Source organism: Cariama cristata, unplaced genomic scaffold (assembly GCF_000690535.1).
Source record: "Cariama cristata isolate BGI_N322 unplaced genomic scaffold, ASM69053v1 scaffold8448, whole genome shotgun sequence".
In the NCBI taxonomy this organism is placed as follows: Eukaryota; Metazoa; Chordata; class Aves; order Cariamiformes; family Cariamidae; genus Cariama; species Cariama cristata.
Genome location: NW_009629379.1, coordinates 14251 through 30452, shown reverse-complemented (window position 1 = coordinate 30452; position 16202 = coordinate 14251). Strand labels below are relative to the sequence as shown.

At 38.0% G+C, this 16202-nt stretch overlaps 1 protein-coding gene across 1 annotated transcript; it reads right to left on the bottom strand.

Annotated features, from left to right (window-relative positions):
- Positions 1-1185: 1185 nt before the first annotated feature.
- LOC104165490 (uncharacterized protein C17orf104 homolog) lies at positions 1186-13940 on the bottom strand. The gene is made up of 6 exons (XM_009705136.1): positions 13795-13940; positions 9547-9648; positions 7174-8968; positions 3743-3877; positions 3447-3627; positions 1186-1442 (listed from the first exon to the last, which is right to left on the bottom strand). Exons 1-6 carry the CDS (start codon positions 13938-13940, stop codon positions 1186-1188), a joined length of 2616 nt encoding a protein of 871 aa, XP_009703438.1.
- Between the last annotated feature and the right edge of the window lie 2262 nt (positions 13941-16202).

Sequence of the window (16202 nt, the reverse complement as noted above, 5' to 3'; positions counted from 1 at the left end):
TAATCGGTTAAACAGCTTTGGTAACCTAGTATATAGTTAGCTTTGTGTAAATATTTTGCAAACGTCCGTTCCCCCCAAAAAATCCCTATATACCATGTGTATATTTATATAATAATATATATATTTCCTGAGTAAATCTTTAAATCGGATTATTTGGAAGATTTGGCAAAATATCCAACTTTATATTACTAAAATAGAATTTTAAATAAACATTCAATAAACACATTAAAATAAATATGGAATGTTTCTGAAAATTATAGTACCATGAACTCACATTAATAACAATAATTTTTTTTAATTAAGTGCATACTATGTTATATACTTACTGTTTTTTAACCCACTGAGGAATCAATAAATCTAATTTCTAATCCTGAGTGACAATTTTATATCACCTGTTAATGTGTACTTCAATGCAGTACTTACTGCAAATCTACAAAATCCTTTTTTATTTTTCAATGGAAAATTTTTAATGGACTATCCTATAGAAAAGCTCGGTTTACATTGGTTTAGCCAGAAACTGAATTGGCAGTTCAACTGCTGAAGCATCTCACACAAACTACATTAAACACCGATTATTCTTGTCAAACTGTTACTGATAACCTGAATGACCTGACCCCCATCACAAAAATAATACAGGAGCGTGGATTGCTCTGCACAGAGTGATGGGATGCAAGCTACTTAGTGATCACTTTGGCACTTAAAAGAACTATACAATAGTGGAAAAAAAAAAACCCTAAACAATTACTAAATACCTTTCAAACAGATTTTGTTTTAAGTAAGCTAAATTGTATCATTAACAAAAAAAAGGAGAATTAAGTTCTACCACACTCTGGTTTCTCAGTTCATGGCTTGACTCACAGCTGATACATAACTTTGGATAAGCACACAAGGAAATGCTCAGCTATTGTTCAGTTCCTCTTAATAATAAAATTCTTACATAGCAGACATTGCAATACCAGCAATATTAAAATTGCATTAACACTACTACAAGACGTGTCTCTCAACACCAGAATCACAGTAATAGGACTGCAGCATTGATTAGTCATGTTAACCCTTCTGCTTTTTCATAACCTATCAAAAACACATTTCATGGTACTGTGCAGGACATCTTGTCCTTTCCTCCCCATCCTCCGCCTTCTGCCTCCCTTTTGTTATTATTATTATTATTACTATTATTATTAGATATTATTCCAGAATCCTCACGGGTTCCTCAGGTTTTTCTTTTTTGCTTCCTTTGTTTTCATGCTCCATGTTGCTTTTTTCTTGTGTGCTTGTGTTCGGAGGACAAAGTTCTTGCAATGCCCTTTCAACAACTTCTTGTTTTACCGGATCGCTTGAAGAGTTTTTTGGCAAAGTCATCTGTAACGCACACCATAAAGCGGTACGAGCCTTGCGTGTGGAAGCAGCCAAGTCTCTAATGGCAGCTGCCAGAGTCAGAACATCTACAACAGGAAAACATGTTACAGGTTAAACTAGTATAAAAGCCTGGTAATATTAATACATTTTAAAAAAAAATAAAAATATCTATATTACAATTTGTTCAACCCATCACCATAAGCAAAGCGCGCTCAAGAAACAGTTAACGTTGTACCCTGGTAAGGCATTGGTTGAATTCCATCAGTTAGCATTCTTCTCTTGCAAATGATAGCTATAACATCTCACACTAATAGAAACCATAACTGCATCCAAAATTCAGTGGCACAACCATCACACGCCTGCAATACAATAATTAAGCCCATTTCATTCATGTTATTAGAGGGGACTATACAGTGATATTCAACAAGTACGATTAGTAAAACTGCCTACTCCCATCCAGCCAGATGAGCTTGATGCAATAACTTTTTTCCTCCTCTGTCTTCCTTGCAGCAGCACTGATAACCACCCAGCCTCACAGTGAGAAAAGGCTGTCTGTCGACCTTTGGATATACAACTACCACCAGTAGAACGCAAAGAAACACGTATTTCACAGTGAAAAACACGCTAAAGGTTTTCCTATATGTGATGTAGGTTGTGCTTAGACACCCAACAGCAGCACAGCTCTTCTTCAGAAACGTAACTACACTGCAGATGTTACCATTAACCACAAAAGACTAATTGCAATTTTTCTAACTACAAGTATGATACAAGATGGTTCAAGGAAGAACTTCTTCGCTGTTAGAGTCATTAGGCATTGGAACGGGCTCCCCAGAGAGGTGGTGGACTCACCATCCCTGGAGGTGTTCAAAAAACATTGAGATGTGGTGCTTCGAGACATGGTTTAGTGGGTTTAGCGGGCATGGTGGCATTGGGTATACTGTTGGACTTGATCATCTTTGAGATCTCTTCCAACCATAATGAGTCTACAAATAATGTTTCCATATACCCTTATTATAAAGCATTATCAAAACCACAGTTTGTAGGATTTTTTTTTTTTTTTTTGGTGAGATGATGACTACCTGCTTCCTGGCTTATGTGCGGGGCTAATGTCAAATTACATAATTTTAGGAGTAATTTTAGAAGTTGGTTTGCATACAGAACTATTACTTTTAAGGATATGTCATCATGCTTGACACAACTTGAAGACAAAACATTTTGATTCTCTTTACAGTTTATCTTTCCCTTCTTACAAGGACAAACTATCCCATCCACATTGCTGGAAGCCAAAGAAATCACACCAAAGAAGGCAGCTTCACTGCAGAAATAAGACAACATAGGACAGTGCTGAGTAAGGCTCCAAAACAGGATGGGGGCAAGGCAGGGGGAGAGCATTCCTCTTTGGAAATCGTCTTCTGAGACACCAGTATTTTCTGAAGAAAAATACTATGATCTTTACCTCCAACCCTCAAATTCCTACATGTATCAGCTGTATGGTGATTATACTGAATAGCAAGTTATCACTTACACTATGCTAGCAGAAGAGAATGCAATTTGTCCTAGTTTTGCATTACTTCTACAGAAGTACAAAGTGCTGCTACAAATTATCCTGGCTTTACTTCAATGGAAGTTGGGAATTGTGAAATGTAATTTCTGGATTTTTTTTTGATTTAGATAAGGTAGACACACAATCGATTAACATGGCACCAACACTTTTTTTCATTTTATAAGCTGAAGAGAAAAGAAAGACTAGCAATACCACTAAAAAAAGAATTTCAACTTGTTTTAAAAAAAAGCCCTTTTTTACTTTTAGGACAACTACTTATGGTTATATAATATCACTGAACAGGTTTTACTTAGTCAAAAGGAAAACGTTTCAAAGTGTTTAAACTAGTAACAGAAAAACAGAAAATAAGAAAGATCTGTTAGAGTAATTTAAAGTCTTTTTTAAAAGTGACAGGTTTAGATTTACAAACTTTTTTTTCCTGAAGCTACAATAATTGCTGAGTATTTCAAATCTGCATATTAAACCGGCATATTTTCACAATTAAATCTTTACAAAAGCTTTTAAAACAGGAATGGAAAGCAGTTACCTTTCTCATTATTATAACGTGACGCTCCTTGTCTCTGTGGATTAGCAGCATTAATAATCTCATCCTTACGCCTTGCCTGTGTTACGTGAATGGCTTCCATGTGGTGTTCCAATGTTGCGGATATGTTACCGTGTACAGGGGTACCACGAAGCCTTTCCATTTTTCCTATTAATGTGAGCACCTGCCGGACAACATTGAAAACACCAAAATCATCACTAAGTATTTTTAAGTCTCCATTAAACAAACAAACACAAAATCGAAAAGAAATGCAAGAATTACAGCTCAAGAAAGCTTACCCTGGCTTGTTCTCGTAACTGGTCGACAATCAAACGATCAACTCGGGATGGGTTAGCAGGAAGTCGGGACACAGGAGTGTTATTTGAGCTGGATACACGTTTTCCTGGAAAGTTTCTTGCAAGGTCAGCCTCAGTCTGGAGGGGAAATAAATAGCCATTGTAAATGTTTGAAATTAGTACAATAATTACAAGCCATATTTTTGAGGCTGTTTAGAATTTCCAAATACATTAGAAGTGTGCTTCCTACCTTCACTTAGAATCATTATGGTTGGAAGAGACCTCAAAGATCATCAAGTCCAACTGTATACCTGATGCCACCCTGTCCACTAAACCATGTCTCAAAGCGCCACATCTAAACATTTTTTGAACATCTCCAGGGACAATGACTCCACCACCTCCCTAGGGAGCCTGTTCCAATGCCTAACAACTCTTACAGTGAAGAAGTTCTTTCTGACAGCATTTACAGAAAAACATTCCCAAATATCTGTCTAGATGTACAACCAGTTGCTGTAAGAATAAAAATACTTCTCTAATTCAGCTCTACCTCAGCATACAGTGCTCAGCGGCAACAATTAGAAACAAAGCAGTACAACTTTATTTTAACCAATTTTGGATACAGACCTAGGCAAAGACATTCTTGTACAGTACTCTGGGAATTTAAACTGTGTGCCTCCCACCGCGTCTCTCAAGTGTCACGTATTATGATTACTAACAAAAGAAACAGGTGATCACACCAGCATAAGATGTATCTGAAGTGCATCGGGAATAAGCCAGATTTAACATAAACTGGTATCAGCTCTGAAAAAGTCATCAACACAGCTGCCAAACTCCCCATTGAGAAAGGAACTGGTCAAACCACTATACAATGCAGGCAGTGACTAAACATCACCAAAAATAGGTTTGGATAGGAACTTCTTACACTTGGAATAAAAAAAAAAAAACAGACACAACTAGCAGCTGATTCTCTATCTCGTTCTTTCTTTACTGTGCAATGGACTTAGGGGAGACACACTGCAGTTCAAGGCAACAATAAGTCCACATTCATACTATGCACATTGGTACTGAAAACATGTGCTGGAGGCTTTTTCTTTTTGCTTTAAGTGACATATCCATATTATTTAGTCTCTGCCCTCATCTAACATGAATTACTAGAGCTGACTGACTCCATTTGCATTCATCTCGGAAGCCTGAAGGACATTCAGAAAAAAATGGACTGAGAAAGGGTCATTACTTCATATAACGACACCAGGTATTTAAGAATTACAACTAATAAGCAATTCACAGTACTAATCTATATGCATGTTTAATATTGCAGGCAATTCCAAACAGACAATTGTTAGAAATTTTTTAACTGCGAGATCCCTGGAAAAGTGAGATTTATAAAAGGATACACTTAAGCTCACGGTCACCAAGACCTCCAAAGCAGTCACAATGAACAAGTTTGAGAGCTGAAAGGGCTGATTAGACAAGCCAGACAGAATTAAATGCAAGTACTGCTGGGGGTAGTTTCTGTCCACACTCTTACAAAATTAATGTAGGGCAAGAATATCAAAGGGTGAGATGTCAAAAAAAAAGTCCCTTCCTATGGATGTATGTACAGGTGAGCTATAGCATTCTCCCAGACTGTACCTACAAACATGGATTAACGCAGTCCAGGCATATTCCATCAGGCAGTCGGGATGCAGTCGTCCCCTTTTGAGGAATAAGTGTTTTGGTTGTAGGAATGTGAGCCATGCTATGGCAGCTGGCTTGTGGGACTGAGAACAGTTTATACTCGAAGCTATCTGCAGGTGTAGTCTGTAACCACAAAAATCAAGGACTGAGAAAGCCTGAGTAGATCACTAGGATAAAATTGGATCACTTAGAATGGACCAGATCGAGCTAGTGAATTAAATCCCTTTGATTATTAAGAACATAATATGAGGAGAAACAATCCTTCTTTAATGATGAAAACATAAAAACCATACAGTATGAGATAAAAACTGATTCAGTCTTCCCAAATGATTTAATTGACCCAAATCCTGCATGAGCAGGTTTGAACAGCCCTCTTTGCCACACCAGAAAGCAGAAGAGTCTCTGAAAACACCGTTGTCTCAGACACCCTGGAGCAAGAATCATCCTCACCCTTTCTCACTTGTAGAGAACTCCTAGAAGACTGGAGGGGCAGAAAGGAGTCCTTTTTAAAGGCATCAGTGAGCAAACAATAGAGGCCATTCTACTTACACTTCCAACAGGCTATTAGCAAGGTCTCACAATTGATTCTGGAAAGAAAAAGGTGCTGTCCAGAGATCTAGTTTGGTGAGGTACTCGTCTCTTTATGCAATAACCAGGAATCTTCTCCAAGATGGAAGAAGTAAAGAGGCACTCAAGTGTACCATTAGGACCATGGATTATTGGCAATCTAGTTTCCAAGACCTGGCATGGAGTTCAGAGATTCGGCTCTTCTCGGGAAAGAATTTCCTGCTCCTTTTGGGTGCAGAGCTTTCATTCCCAAGTGTAATACATTCATCAGTAGTGTGATCCCTCCCTGACAACAGTTCTCTGCAAGAGAGTGTGAGGCACGAAAGGGACTGTAACAAGAAGAGTATAAATGGAAACTTCCTTTGGGAGAAGTCACACGCATTTAAAACACTGTAGGTTTTCTTTACAGCCATATACAGGGTGCCCAGGATTACTTACTTTCTTTTTACTAAATCAAAGATTTGGTAAAATAAGAAACAAAAAGAAAAAGGGAAAGACATCACTATATCACTGACAGTAAAAACCAACCAAACCAAACCAAACAACCAACAGAAGTAAAAACCAAAAAACCCCACGAAAGTTTCTCTCCTTAAATGACCGTGCAGGGAAGAGAGAGAGGAGTATGGGACAAGAAAAGAGAAGAGATTAATCTAACCAAACTGTGCAATACGAACATTTAGAGCATCAAGGTGCATAAAATACCAATACTTTAAGAACCACCTGTGCTAGTGAGAGCCCTGCTATATCACCATATATGGCTGGCAGCTTCAGAGTCATAACAAAGGCCTACTGAATTAATTACAATCAGCTAATAAACTTTTATCAACCATGTAAATGAAAAACACCCAAACTAACAATAATTCAGTGCTTTGGCCAGTGACATTGTTACCACATTTGTTGTAGCAAATATTGTACGGTAACAGAGAGAAATGTTGTTAGCAGCCCTAAGGGGAAAGAGATTTAGAAACTGAAGCTCAAAGCCACACACGATTTAAAACCAGTCATGCCACACAATACAAGCACTATATTCAAAGCAGATGTTGTAGATGGCATTCTAGGTATTTAAAACTAACAACGTGACAGCAGAATTCTCGCCTCCTCAAAAGGACTGACGACCAGGAGCATCTACTGTCTATAAATCATTTCATGCGATCAGCAGTTTTGATAGGAAATTGTCAGTTGTGTTTTACCTTCTTTCTCTCTTTCTCCAAAGCTCTCCACTGCTCACAACACTCCTCCAGTCGGATATGAAGCTCATTAGCAGGTCCGCTGCGATTTCTCGGAGGTCTGTACTTGTTAAATGGCGTTGGAAAGGCAAAGCACGGTGCAGCTATATCCCCGCAAAACAGATCGTTGAGGAAGGGATTCAAGTGGTTAAAGTCATCATAATGAAAAAGATCAACAAGTTCTGAGAATGGAAATGGTGACGGAGGAAAGTTGAAATTATTTGTTGATGAAAACAGATGGTGATTAAATGGAGGAAAGCTGGGATTTTGCTTAAAATCAGACATTAAGGGGAAAGAAGGAAGAAAAGAAGGATTGATGAAATCTGACATGCTACCACCATTTTGTTCGTGCTTTTTTCGGAACATATTGAACTGCTGATGGTTTGGGGCTGTATACCCAAAATGAGGAATCCAATTCCTTCTGCCTCTTCTATCATCTTTATTGTTATTTTCTTGGGTTTGCTTTTTTTGAAATCTGTGGTATTTTTCAGGGTCTTCACTTACAGCATTCTGCTGCATTAACCAGTCAGATGAAAAATTAATAGGGAATTTATGGTATTGCCCCTCCTTATTAGTCGATGAATCATGCTGTGATCGTCCAATGGGTTTAATTTGCTTCTGATTTTCTGAGATGAAATTAGAAAGTCCCAAATTATTAGAAACACCGTTTGATATTTGTAACCTTCCATCTTTCCTTGAAGGGATGACAGGTAAGGTCTGTGAGTAGTAAGAGGACTGTGTTATAGACTGATGGGTGGGAGAACCTCCAGACATGGTTGAAACCCCTGAAGACGACTGCGGACTTGTTACCACTTGCTCTCCATATATGATATCCGATGCAGCTGTCGGACTTGCAGTTTTCCCATCCAGCCACGAACGTCCATAACTCCCATTTTGGATAACATTTTTTACAGATAAATCATATTCAGATACTTTATAAGAGCAGTCTTTAGGACTAATATGGATTTTACATTCATTATTATTAAAAGCATCCCCCAAAGTAAAGCTATGATGACCATTTGGCACATGGGTTTCCTGTGGTTTTCTGTTTGTCCCTCCAGAAAAATTATTTTCTTTAGAGGGTTGATTGAAGAAATATAGCGATGGATGAACAGAAGACTGCGATTTATGAGCAGCTGTGAAGTTTTCATATCTTTTGGAAAACAAGTGGTTGTCCTGGGACACTTTATCCCAAGAGTCATCAACAGGCTGGTTGGAAAGATCAGGGGAATACTTAGTTTGTTCTTGAACATCATTTTTCAGAGATTTGCCTCTTGCTCTTCCAGTTTTCCAATACTCTTTCGGAATGCCAGTGCCTTCTTTCATTCTGTTCTGAGAAGAAAAAGTGCTAAAATTGGAACTGATTTTTTCATAGTCTCCATTTAACCTCATGTGGTCATAACTGCACAAATGCTGATTATAGTCTATGTTTTGAAATAAAAACCCTTCTTGGTGAATTGTATTATTATTTTCCAAAGAGGAATTTTCAGGATAACTGTTCTTCAGAATACTATCAGGCGGAGTGCAAGGGCCAGATGGAGAAAGCCAAGACTCTATGAGATGAAGATCTTCCAAACCTCTGTGTAACACCTCCACATCATGAGATTTTTGCAAGTGTTCCTGATAGTAGTTCTGTGTGCCCATCAGGTCTGAAAAATCCTTACTTTCAACAGAGTGCTTAGATGAGAGCCCTGAGAATTCACCATTGCTTCCAAGATCAGATGCCCACATAGGTGGAAACAATCTTGAAAGAGAATTCCTGTAAAAAAGTTAAACAAACCTCCTGTAATCATTTAAAACATTGTTTACATTAAAACAATTCACATATCCTGGTTGTTCCCCCCCTTATACAGGTTTTCCTTGTTACATTCTTGGCTAGCCATAAACAGCCCTCCTCCAAAATACAAGGGGACTGAGGGGGAGGAAATATTCCCACTGCAGCTGAGTAAATGCTATGTGAAATCTGATGACCCATGCTGTTCTCTAATGTTTATAATATGTATATGCAGAACGTCAGAGTTTATTTGGATTTATTAAATATTTTAGATTCAACTGTATTCAGTCAACTCCCTACTGGTTAAAATGAGATCTTTTTTCCCACCCCCCCAAATGCTGTAGGCTGATGGAAGACTTTAGAAAATTTGCATTTCTAACAGTTTGTTTCTTTTTTCTTTTTTTACTGGCAGTTAAAGTACAGAAAAACACCTCTACGTTTCAAAGGGATTTATAAGACCTTTGTTACTCAACTCCAGTAAATAATTAAAAATGTGTATATCTATGTGACAAAGGACATAAAAAACAATACGCAACATATAAGAACTTTTAGAACAAACTTACCAATCTGTAACTGGTTCTGGCTTGCTTGGCTCCTCTAAAATGCTTGACACTAGCCCAAACATATCAGGGCCATTGCCAGAATAGGAAAGATTTATTGGTGCCCTGAAAAAAAAAAAAAGTGCATAGATAAATAAAATTCTCCTAAACAAATCAGGCAAAAGGAAAAGTAAAGCATTAAATTTCTAATTTATTTTAGCAGCATCTGCTAAGTGTTCTGAATTTAATGTATTCTCAGCACCCATACACAGAAATCTCTTTCTGCATTCATGAATTCTATAACCTAAATGAAGTAGAACAATTTTCCTAACTTCTTGCTTCACGAGAGACTTCACAAGCTGTTATGTGAAGGGACAGGAGCAGCAAAAGATTTTCCTCTCTTTTCAATCAACATAATTATTTTATAGACATTTCTTCAAATTTTGACTGCCTCCTTTAGAGGCTAAATCTGATCAGTCTCAAAATCTTGAGGATTTGAATGTATCTACTTCCATAATTCAGGAACTATTATTTCAAACTCAAAAAAATTAACTTAAGTTGAATCATTTTTTATTCCCCTTTTAGAAAGGAGTTGGTTAAAACTTCATTAAATATTCCTGATAAATACCAAAGGTGTTCAACCATCACTACTCTTACACAAGCTCAACTTTTATCTTTTACTTCAGGCGTAAAATGAGATCTTTACAGAGCTGTCTGTAACGACACCTAACTCTGACTCAGAAGTTAATTAAAACATTACACTGTTATTTTTCTAACATGCATTGTCTTGCTTCAATAAATTTCAATCATCCTATTCTCATTCAGCTGATTTGTTTCAGTGTCCCTGAAGATCTCTCAGTCTTCTTTGCTGTCAGCTTATCCAAACAACTACATCATCTGCTAACACTGCCATATAATTACTCACACTGATTTTTGCCAATTAACAAAGACTATAAAAATATGGGATAAACTATTAAGACTATCACCTTGTTAATCTCTTGCCACACTGAAAATTAGCCGCTTATGCCTTACTAGCCACATTTTGACTTCTGACTACCTCTATTATTTACCTCATGACCATTCAGGTTGCTCTGTAAAGAATCTGGACTATGTGATTTTGTTTAGGAAATATATTAAGTGGAAAAATTCTTGAAAATGTTTTATGAATGTAGAACTGTAACTGATCTTTGATAACCAGATGTCTTCCGTGTCTTTGTCAGATAGCAAACTTTTTTTTTTTTTAAGAAGCCTATTTACTTCCAATTAATGCAACCAACTGGAGATCACAGATGAAAGCTTGTGTCTGGATGATGATTTTTGGCAAGGGAGAACAATTTACAATGTGGAATGGAAATTAAAAATAAAATTACTGGCCATTTTAGAAAGGCAAACAGGACAGGTGGGTGGACTATAAAAAAAAAATCCTGGGAAAGAACAAGCAGAGGACAGCAGCGAGTCTGAAATTCTCCAAACAAATTTTACAGACTAGATGGAAGTTAGATGAAATGTTCAGCTGTTCTTTCTGGTACACACACCAGAAGCACCACAATGCAATTTGAGGCAGGACAACCTGAATCCTTGACAAATTCTATTTCTGACTGCAGTCACTTGTTCAAACAAGGGACTAGAAACACCTCCCCGTCTTGTGTTTCAAGCCAGTACTGTTCACTATCAGCAATCTGAAAATTCTTGGTAACGTAACACAACAGGAAGCATTTTGTATGGTAAAATCCTGATCCATTGTGAAAGAAAGATACTTCCCATGAAACACACTGACATACATGGAAAGGAAGTCAACTATGTTCTTGTCTTCTGGTCTCCAAACAAAGTATCCTCCATCAACAACAGGGACAACTGAAGTTAAAAACAAAACCGCAGTGTAACAGGCATTCAAGTTTTCTCAAGTCCAAGGTGTGCAGCTATTATCTCTTCTGGTTAAAACCATACCAAATTGCTTGCAACTATACCAAATAGAATATGGACATCCAGTCTGACACCACATTTGTGGCAGTGAGCAAGCCTGCCCCTGCAGACAAAGAATAAGGAAGGAATAGGACAGAAGAACTAAGACCTACAGCTCCTTGGCAAAACTTCCAAGGTACTGGTGGGAGAAGGAGGGCGGCAGAAGATGAAAGAGCAATAGCCAAACAGAAATGGTACCTTTGCCACATCTGTGTCTTGTTCCAGCTGTTGTGTTTAACTCTAGAACTGAAGTTGGGGACATGTCCGTAGCCTTTGAGGACAGAAATTAGATGGAACTATTGTCCTTCCTTTGAGGAGATACTGCATTTGAGAATATGCCTGGATTGTTTAAAGGTGCCAATAACTTCATCTAACCCAGTACTGAACAAAGATGGATTTTCAAATGGGCATTTCTCAAGAGAGGTTCATGGTTCATCAGAATATTGGTCTATTGAAAGGCCTATACATAGGTTTGAGGTACTGAGGTTCCTAGAATTTATTGTGGTATAATTTCAATGGCCAAAAATTTGAGAATTAAAAGGACAAAAGCTAAGTAAAGTTACACTGCAAAAACATCTCCAGTGATGGATTAGTTGCTCTCATGGAGCAGCTTAGAGGAACTAAAATGATACAGGCATACTGCACTTAATACAGCTAGGCACAAAGCACGCTAAAATATTACAAGAAAAAAACACACCAAAGTTTTTATAACCTCAAGAAATATTGCACAGCTGCAGTCTCAGAATGGGTGCAGGCATGGATTATCATTAACAGACAAGTACCACTTAGTTGTTTAATTCCTTGAATAATTTTTCTTTTTAAAAATCTACCTTGCATTTCCTACCTTGTAATAATCTAAAGGCTGCTTTTAAGAAGAGATTGTATATTTTAATTAGTAGATTGCCACTCGGAGCTTAAACTTAGCACTTACAGCAAATACTAAAGCTAGAAGATCTTGTATTAAAAAAAAAATTATTAAGCATCTCTCTGACACTTCCCAGGGAAGACTAGCAAAAAAAACCCAAAACAAAAATGGTATGTAGGTTCTTTGCAATGCATGTATCTTCCTTAACTGTTACCTTTCAGCATCTCGTAAACCATTAGACTCCCCTTTCTCCCCACCTCAAATTTCTTCTTTCTTATTAGGCAAGTCAAAAAAATGCAGTGAGATTGATATTAGAAATGCTAACAGCATCATCACAGTGTCAAAAGCTGCTGTGCCAGTCTGTACCAGCCACCCTCCAAAAAGGCAATATTACCTTGCCAGCACTTGGCATTAAGATGGAAAGAAGAGAGTGGGAAGCCTAACACGAAATAATTATTTATGCATTTCTAAGGCTGGAATAGTTTGAACCTTACAATTTCAATTGCTGTACACAAGCCATGTAATGGAGAATATGAAGGAGAGAACCAGTTATTTCAGTGGATATCCCCTAGTTTCTATAATCATTCCCTGTTCCTTGCAATCCTCATATTATTCATTATTTTATAGAAATCATTCCTCTGCAGAGCTGACTTATCAAAATCAAAGAGGAATTTTATTTACTCTCCATTGACATGGAAGCCTTCAAACCTCTGTCCAGCCTCTCTGTCATTTTATGTACCTTTAATAATTCTACTGCATTATTAAAATTGGATGATCAGAAGTGCCTGAAATAGTCAAGACTTGGGCAGAGTGGATTTCTCCAGAGGAATAAAAATGTTTCATGATTCAAGTAACAAAGACCCTTTGCATTCATACAGCATCCAAAAATGCAAAATTACTTTTTTTTTAAAATATGAAATTAAACTAGGAGTGCATTATATCAAGGGCACAATAAGACAGTAGGCTGGCATATTTTCAAGAGTAGCTGTACACGTATTTATGCCTTCAGCGGCAGAAGTACCACTTACACTTGACCTGTGTCTCACACTCTCTGCATTGTTCATGTTCCAGGAAATACTCTACATTATCAAGCAGGATCATTATGAGCTATGGTACTGAGGGACAGGAGGCACAGAAGGAGATTGGTGTTTTTCCTTAAGGAGTTTTTAATTACATATGGCAGTTTCTCATTTCATTTCCTAAATACAGTACTCCTTCCAAATTTTAAATGTTTTTACATGTAAACACACACATCTATACACACACCGACCCCCTACCTTTTTCACAACCTCTATAATAACTATTACACAGCAAAGAAAATATACTGAGTTTCTAGTTATCCCATAAACTCTTCTTAAAAAGATCCAGAATCTCGTTTGTTCTACTCCATAATAATTTCAGTGTTCCAGAACATCACTGTAAGATTATATCAAGAACGCTCATACCGTTTCTTTGTGCAGTCTTGAAAAGAAGTTTTTGAGCTCATATCCTCTCCACATGCTGACCAGTCACTATACAGATGGGAAGATTCTAGCGGAGGTGGCGTACTAGTAATTGCTCCTAATAATGGGGAAAATAATTGAGTGTCCATTTTTTGTTTCTTGCTATTTACCTATGTTGAAAAGAGAGGAAACGTTTTTAACATCAGATGTTTACATAAATGAGCAGTAAAGGGAACAAAGCAAACCCTTTTATATCCTGAGCAAAGTAATTTTTCAGGAAAATGGAATGTAGCTATGACAAAAGGATACAGTCTAAAACTGGTTCCCTCCCCTGCCTTACAAGTAGTCCAAATCTGACAAATGTATGCATCTTCTAAAATTAAATAAGTAAATAATAAAAATTACTTACTATACAATAATAGGAATTCTCTACAGATTTCACATTGTAGGTGTTTGCGTGTCGCGTTCGCAAGCTCTGAATCTTCTAGCCTCTATGACTGGAAATGCACATGTCACAGACACACGTATCCCTTCTGAGAAAACAAAGGGAAGAGCAATTATCCCTGCTATATCCCTGAAAACACAAAATATTCCAGCAAAGAGCCCACAGTAAGCAGGGAGGGACATCTGTAAACTTCAGAGCAAAAAATGTGGGTAAGAAAAGTAATCTGTCTTTAAGTACCGGTCCAGAAAAGACTTATTCAAAGAATAAATAATAGGAGATCTAAGTAACATGAGGAACTGTACGTCACAAGGTATCTCAACGAGGAATTGCCATGACAGAACCTGTGATTGTCAAAGGTTTAAGCAGAATATTAGAAACCTACTTTGAGTTGGAAGGGATCTCTGGGGTCATCCAGCTTAATTTCCTGCTCAGAGTAGACCCAGTTAAACCAGGCTACGCAGGAACCTGCCCAGTTGAGTTCTGACATCCCATCACTTCCTCTCCGGGCAAATTTTTCTAATATCTAACTGCTGTCCTGGCTTTTAAAAAAAAAAGTATTGAAAATAGTCTGGACCACCTTCTTTATAACCTCCCACAAGGCAGCTGCACACACCAGTAAGATCTTCCTTTTCTCTTCTCCAGGCTGATCAGACCCAGCACTCTCAACCTCTCCTTGGACATCCCGTTCTCCAGCCCACAACCATTCTGGAAGCCTCTGTAGGACTCAGTCCAGTGTCCTTCTTGCACGGGTGAGCCCCAGACTGGACACAGTATCCAGTTGTGGTCTTACAAGGGCAGAAGAGAGAGGATCGTAACAGTGCCCACCCCACCAGCCACACTCTTGCTAAGACAGCCCAGCACAGGGGTGTCTCTGCTGCAAGGCCACACTGCTGCTTCACATCCAACTTGACCACCAGGACTCTCAATCCTTGTTGATTAACTTTTGCAAGTTTTGATTCTAGGAGTAAAACCTCAAACTTTCTTGGAAAAAAACCCAAACTTTTATAAGGGAGAACTGAACTAGCTGCCCTTTAATTCTCATAAGTAAAGACATCCAGTCAAGATGGAGTACTTGTGGTTCTGAAAATAACACTTGGGACTTAAAAAACCCAAACAAACCAACCAAAACACAAACCCCAAAAACTGAAAGCCAACAAAAAAACCCAAAAAACCCCAACAACAAAAATACCCAACCCCTCCACAAAACCCCACATGTATCAGCAACTGCAAGAGGTCGTGAGATCTGATGCAGACTGAAGCCGACTGTAGCACCCAGTCCTTTGCTTTACACCTTCCTGAGGAGGCCAGTAACTAACAAAATTGTCCTAAGGAGAACATTTAGCAGCATCTGTTCCCATTCAACTCCAGAAGCATTTCTTAGTGACCTGAGGTTCTTGTAAGCACAAAGGAAAACAAGACTACATCAGTTTAAAGGAATCTATTGAGGGGATTTCCTATTTCAAGACACATTTCATTGAAGATGCTGCCTTTCAATTTCTGTGAGTAATTCAACCTGTCTTCCCGAAACAAGTTCTAAATTTGTTTTGTGTTCTTGGCAAAAAATTGGTCAGTAGGCCAACTTGAAAAAATAAACCTTTTTCGGTGGGGGGATGGGTGGGAAGAATCACCTCCTTACAAATACTAACATATTTCATCTTCAGCCCTCAAAGAGCACATTAAGTTGCCACCACACTGCCTATTAATATATGGACAGTAATGCCTTGGTGAATGGAAAGAAGGTGCAGATTAAATGACTGGAAGTTCTGATATATTTACACACAACTAAGTTCACTTCTGAGGCCATGAGACAATCTGGAGGCTGTTTGACAATCCCCAGCTTCACTTGGATGTGTCAGTCAGATTTTCAACAAAAGCAACAGCTTAAAAAGAGGTGATGTTGTGCATGTTATTCCTCTAGCACACCTCTCCTGCTAAGCAGGTTTGTCCGTCTCTCTAAGTCTTTCAT

Coding starts and splice junctions, on each gene's coding strand:
- LOC104165490 (XM_009705136.1), bottom strand. CDS start 13,940: ATGGACACTCAATTATTTTCCCCATTATTAGGAGCAATTACTAGTACG. Junction 9,649..13,794: donor CAAGACTGCACAAAGAAACG/GTATGAGCGTTC, acceptor TTTTTTTTTCAG/GGCACCAATAAATCTTTCCT. Junction 3,628..3,742: donor AGTTACGAGAACAAGCCAGG/GTAAGCTTTCTT, acceptor GTTGTCCGGCAG/GTGCTCACATTAATAGGAAA.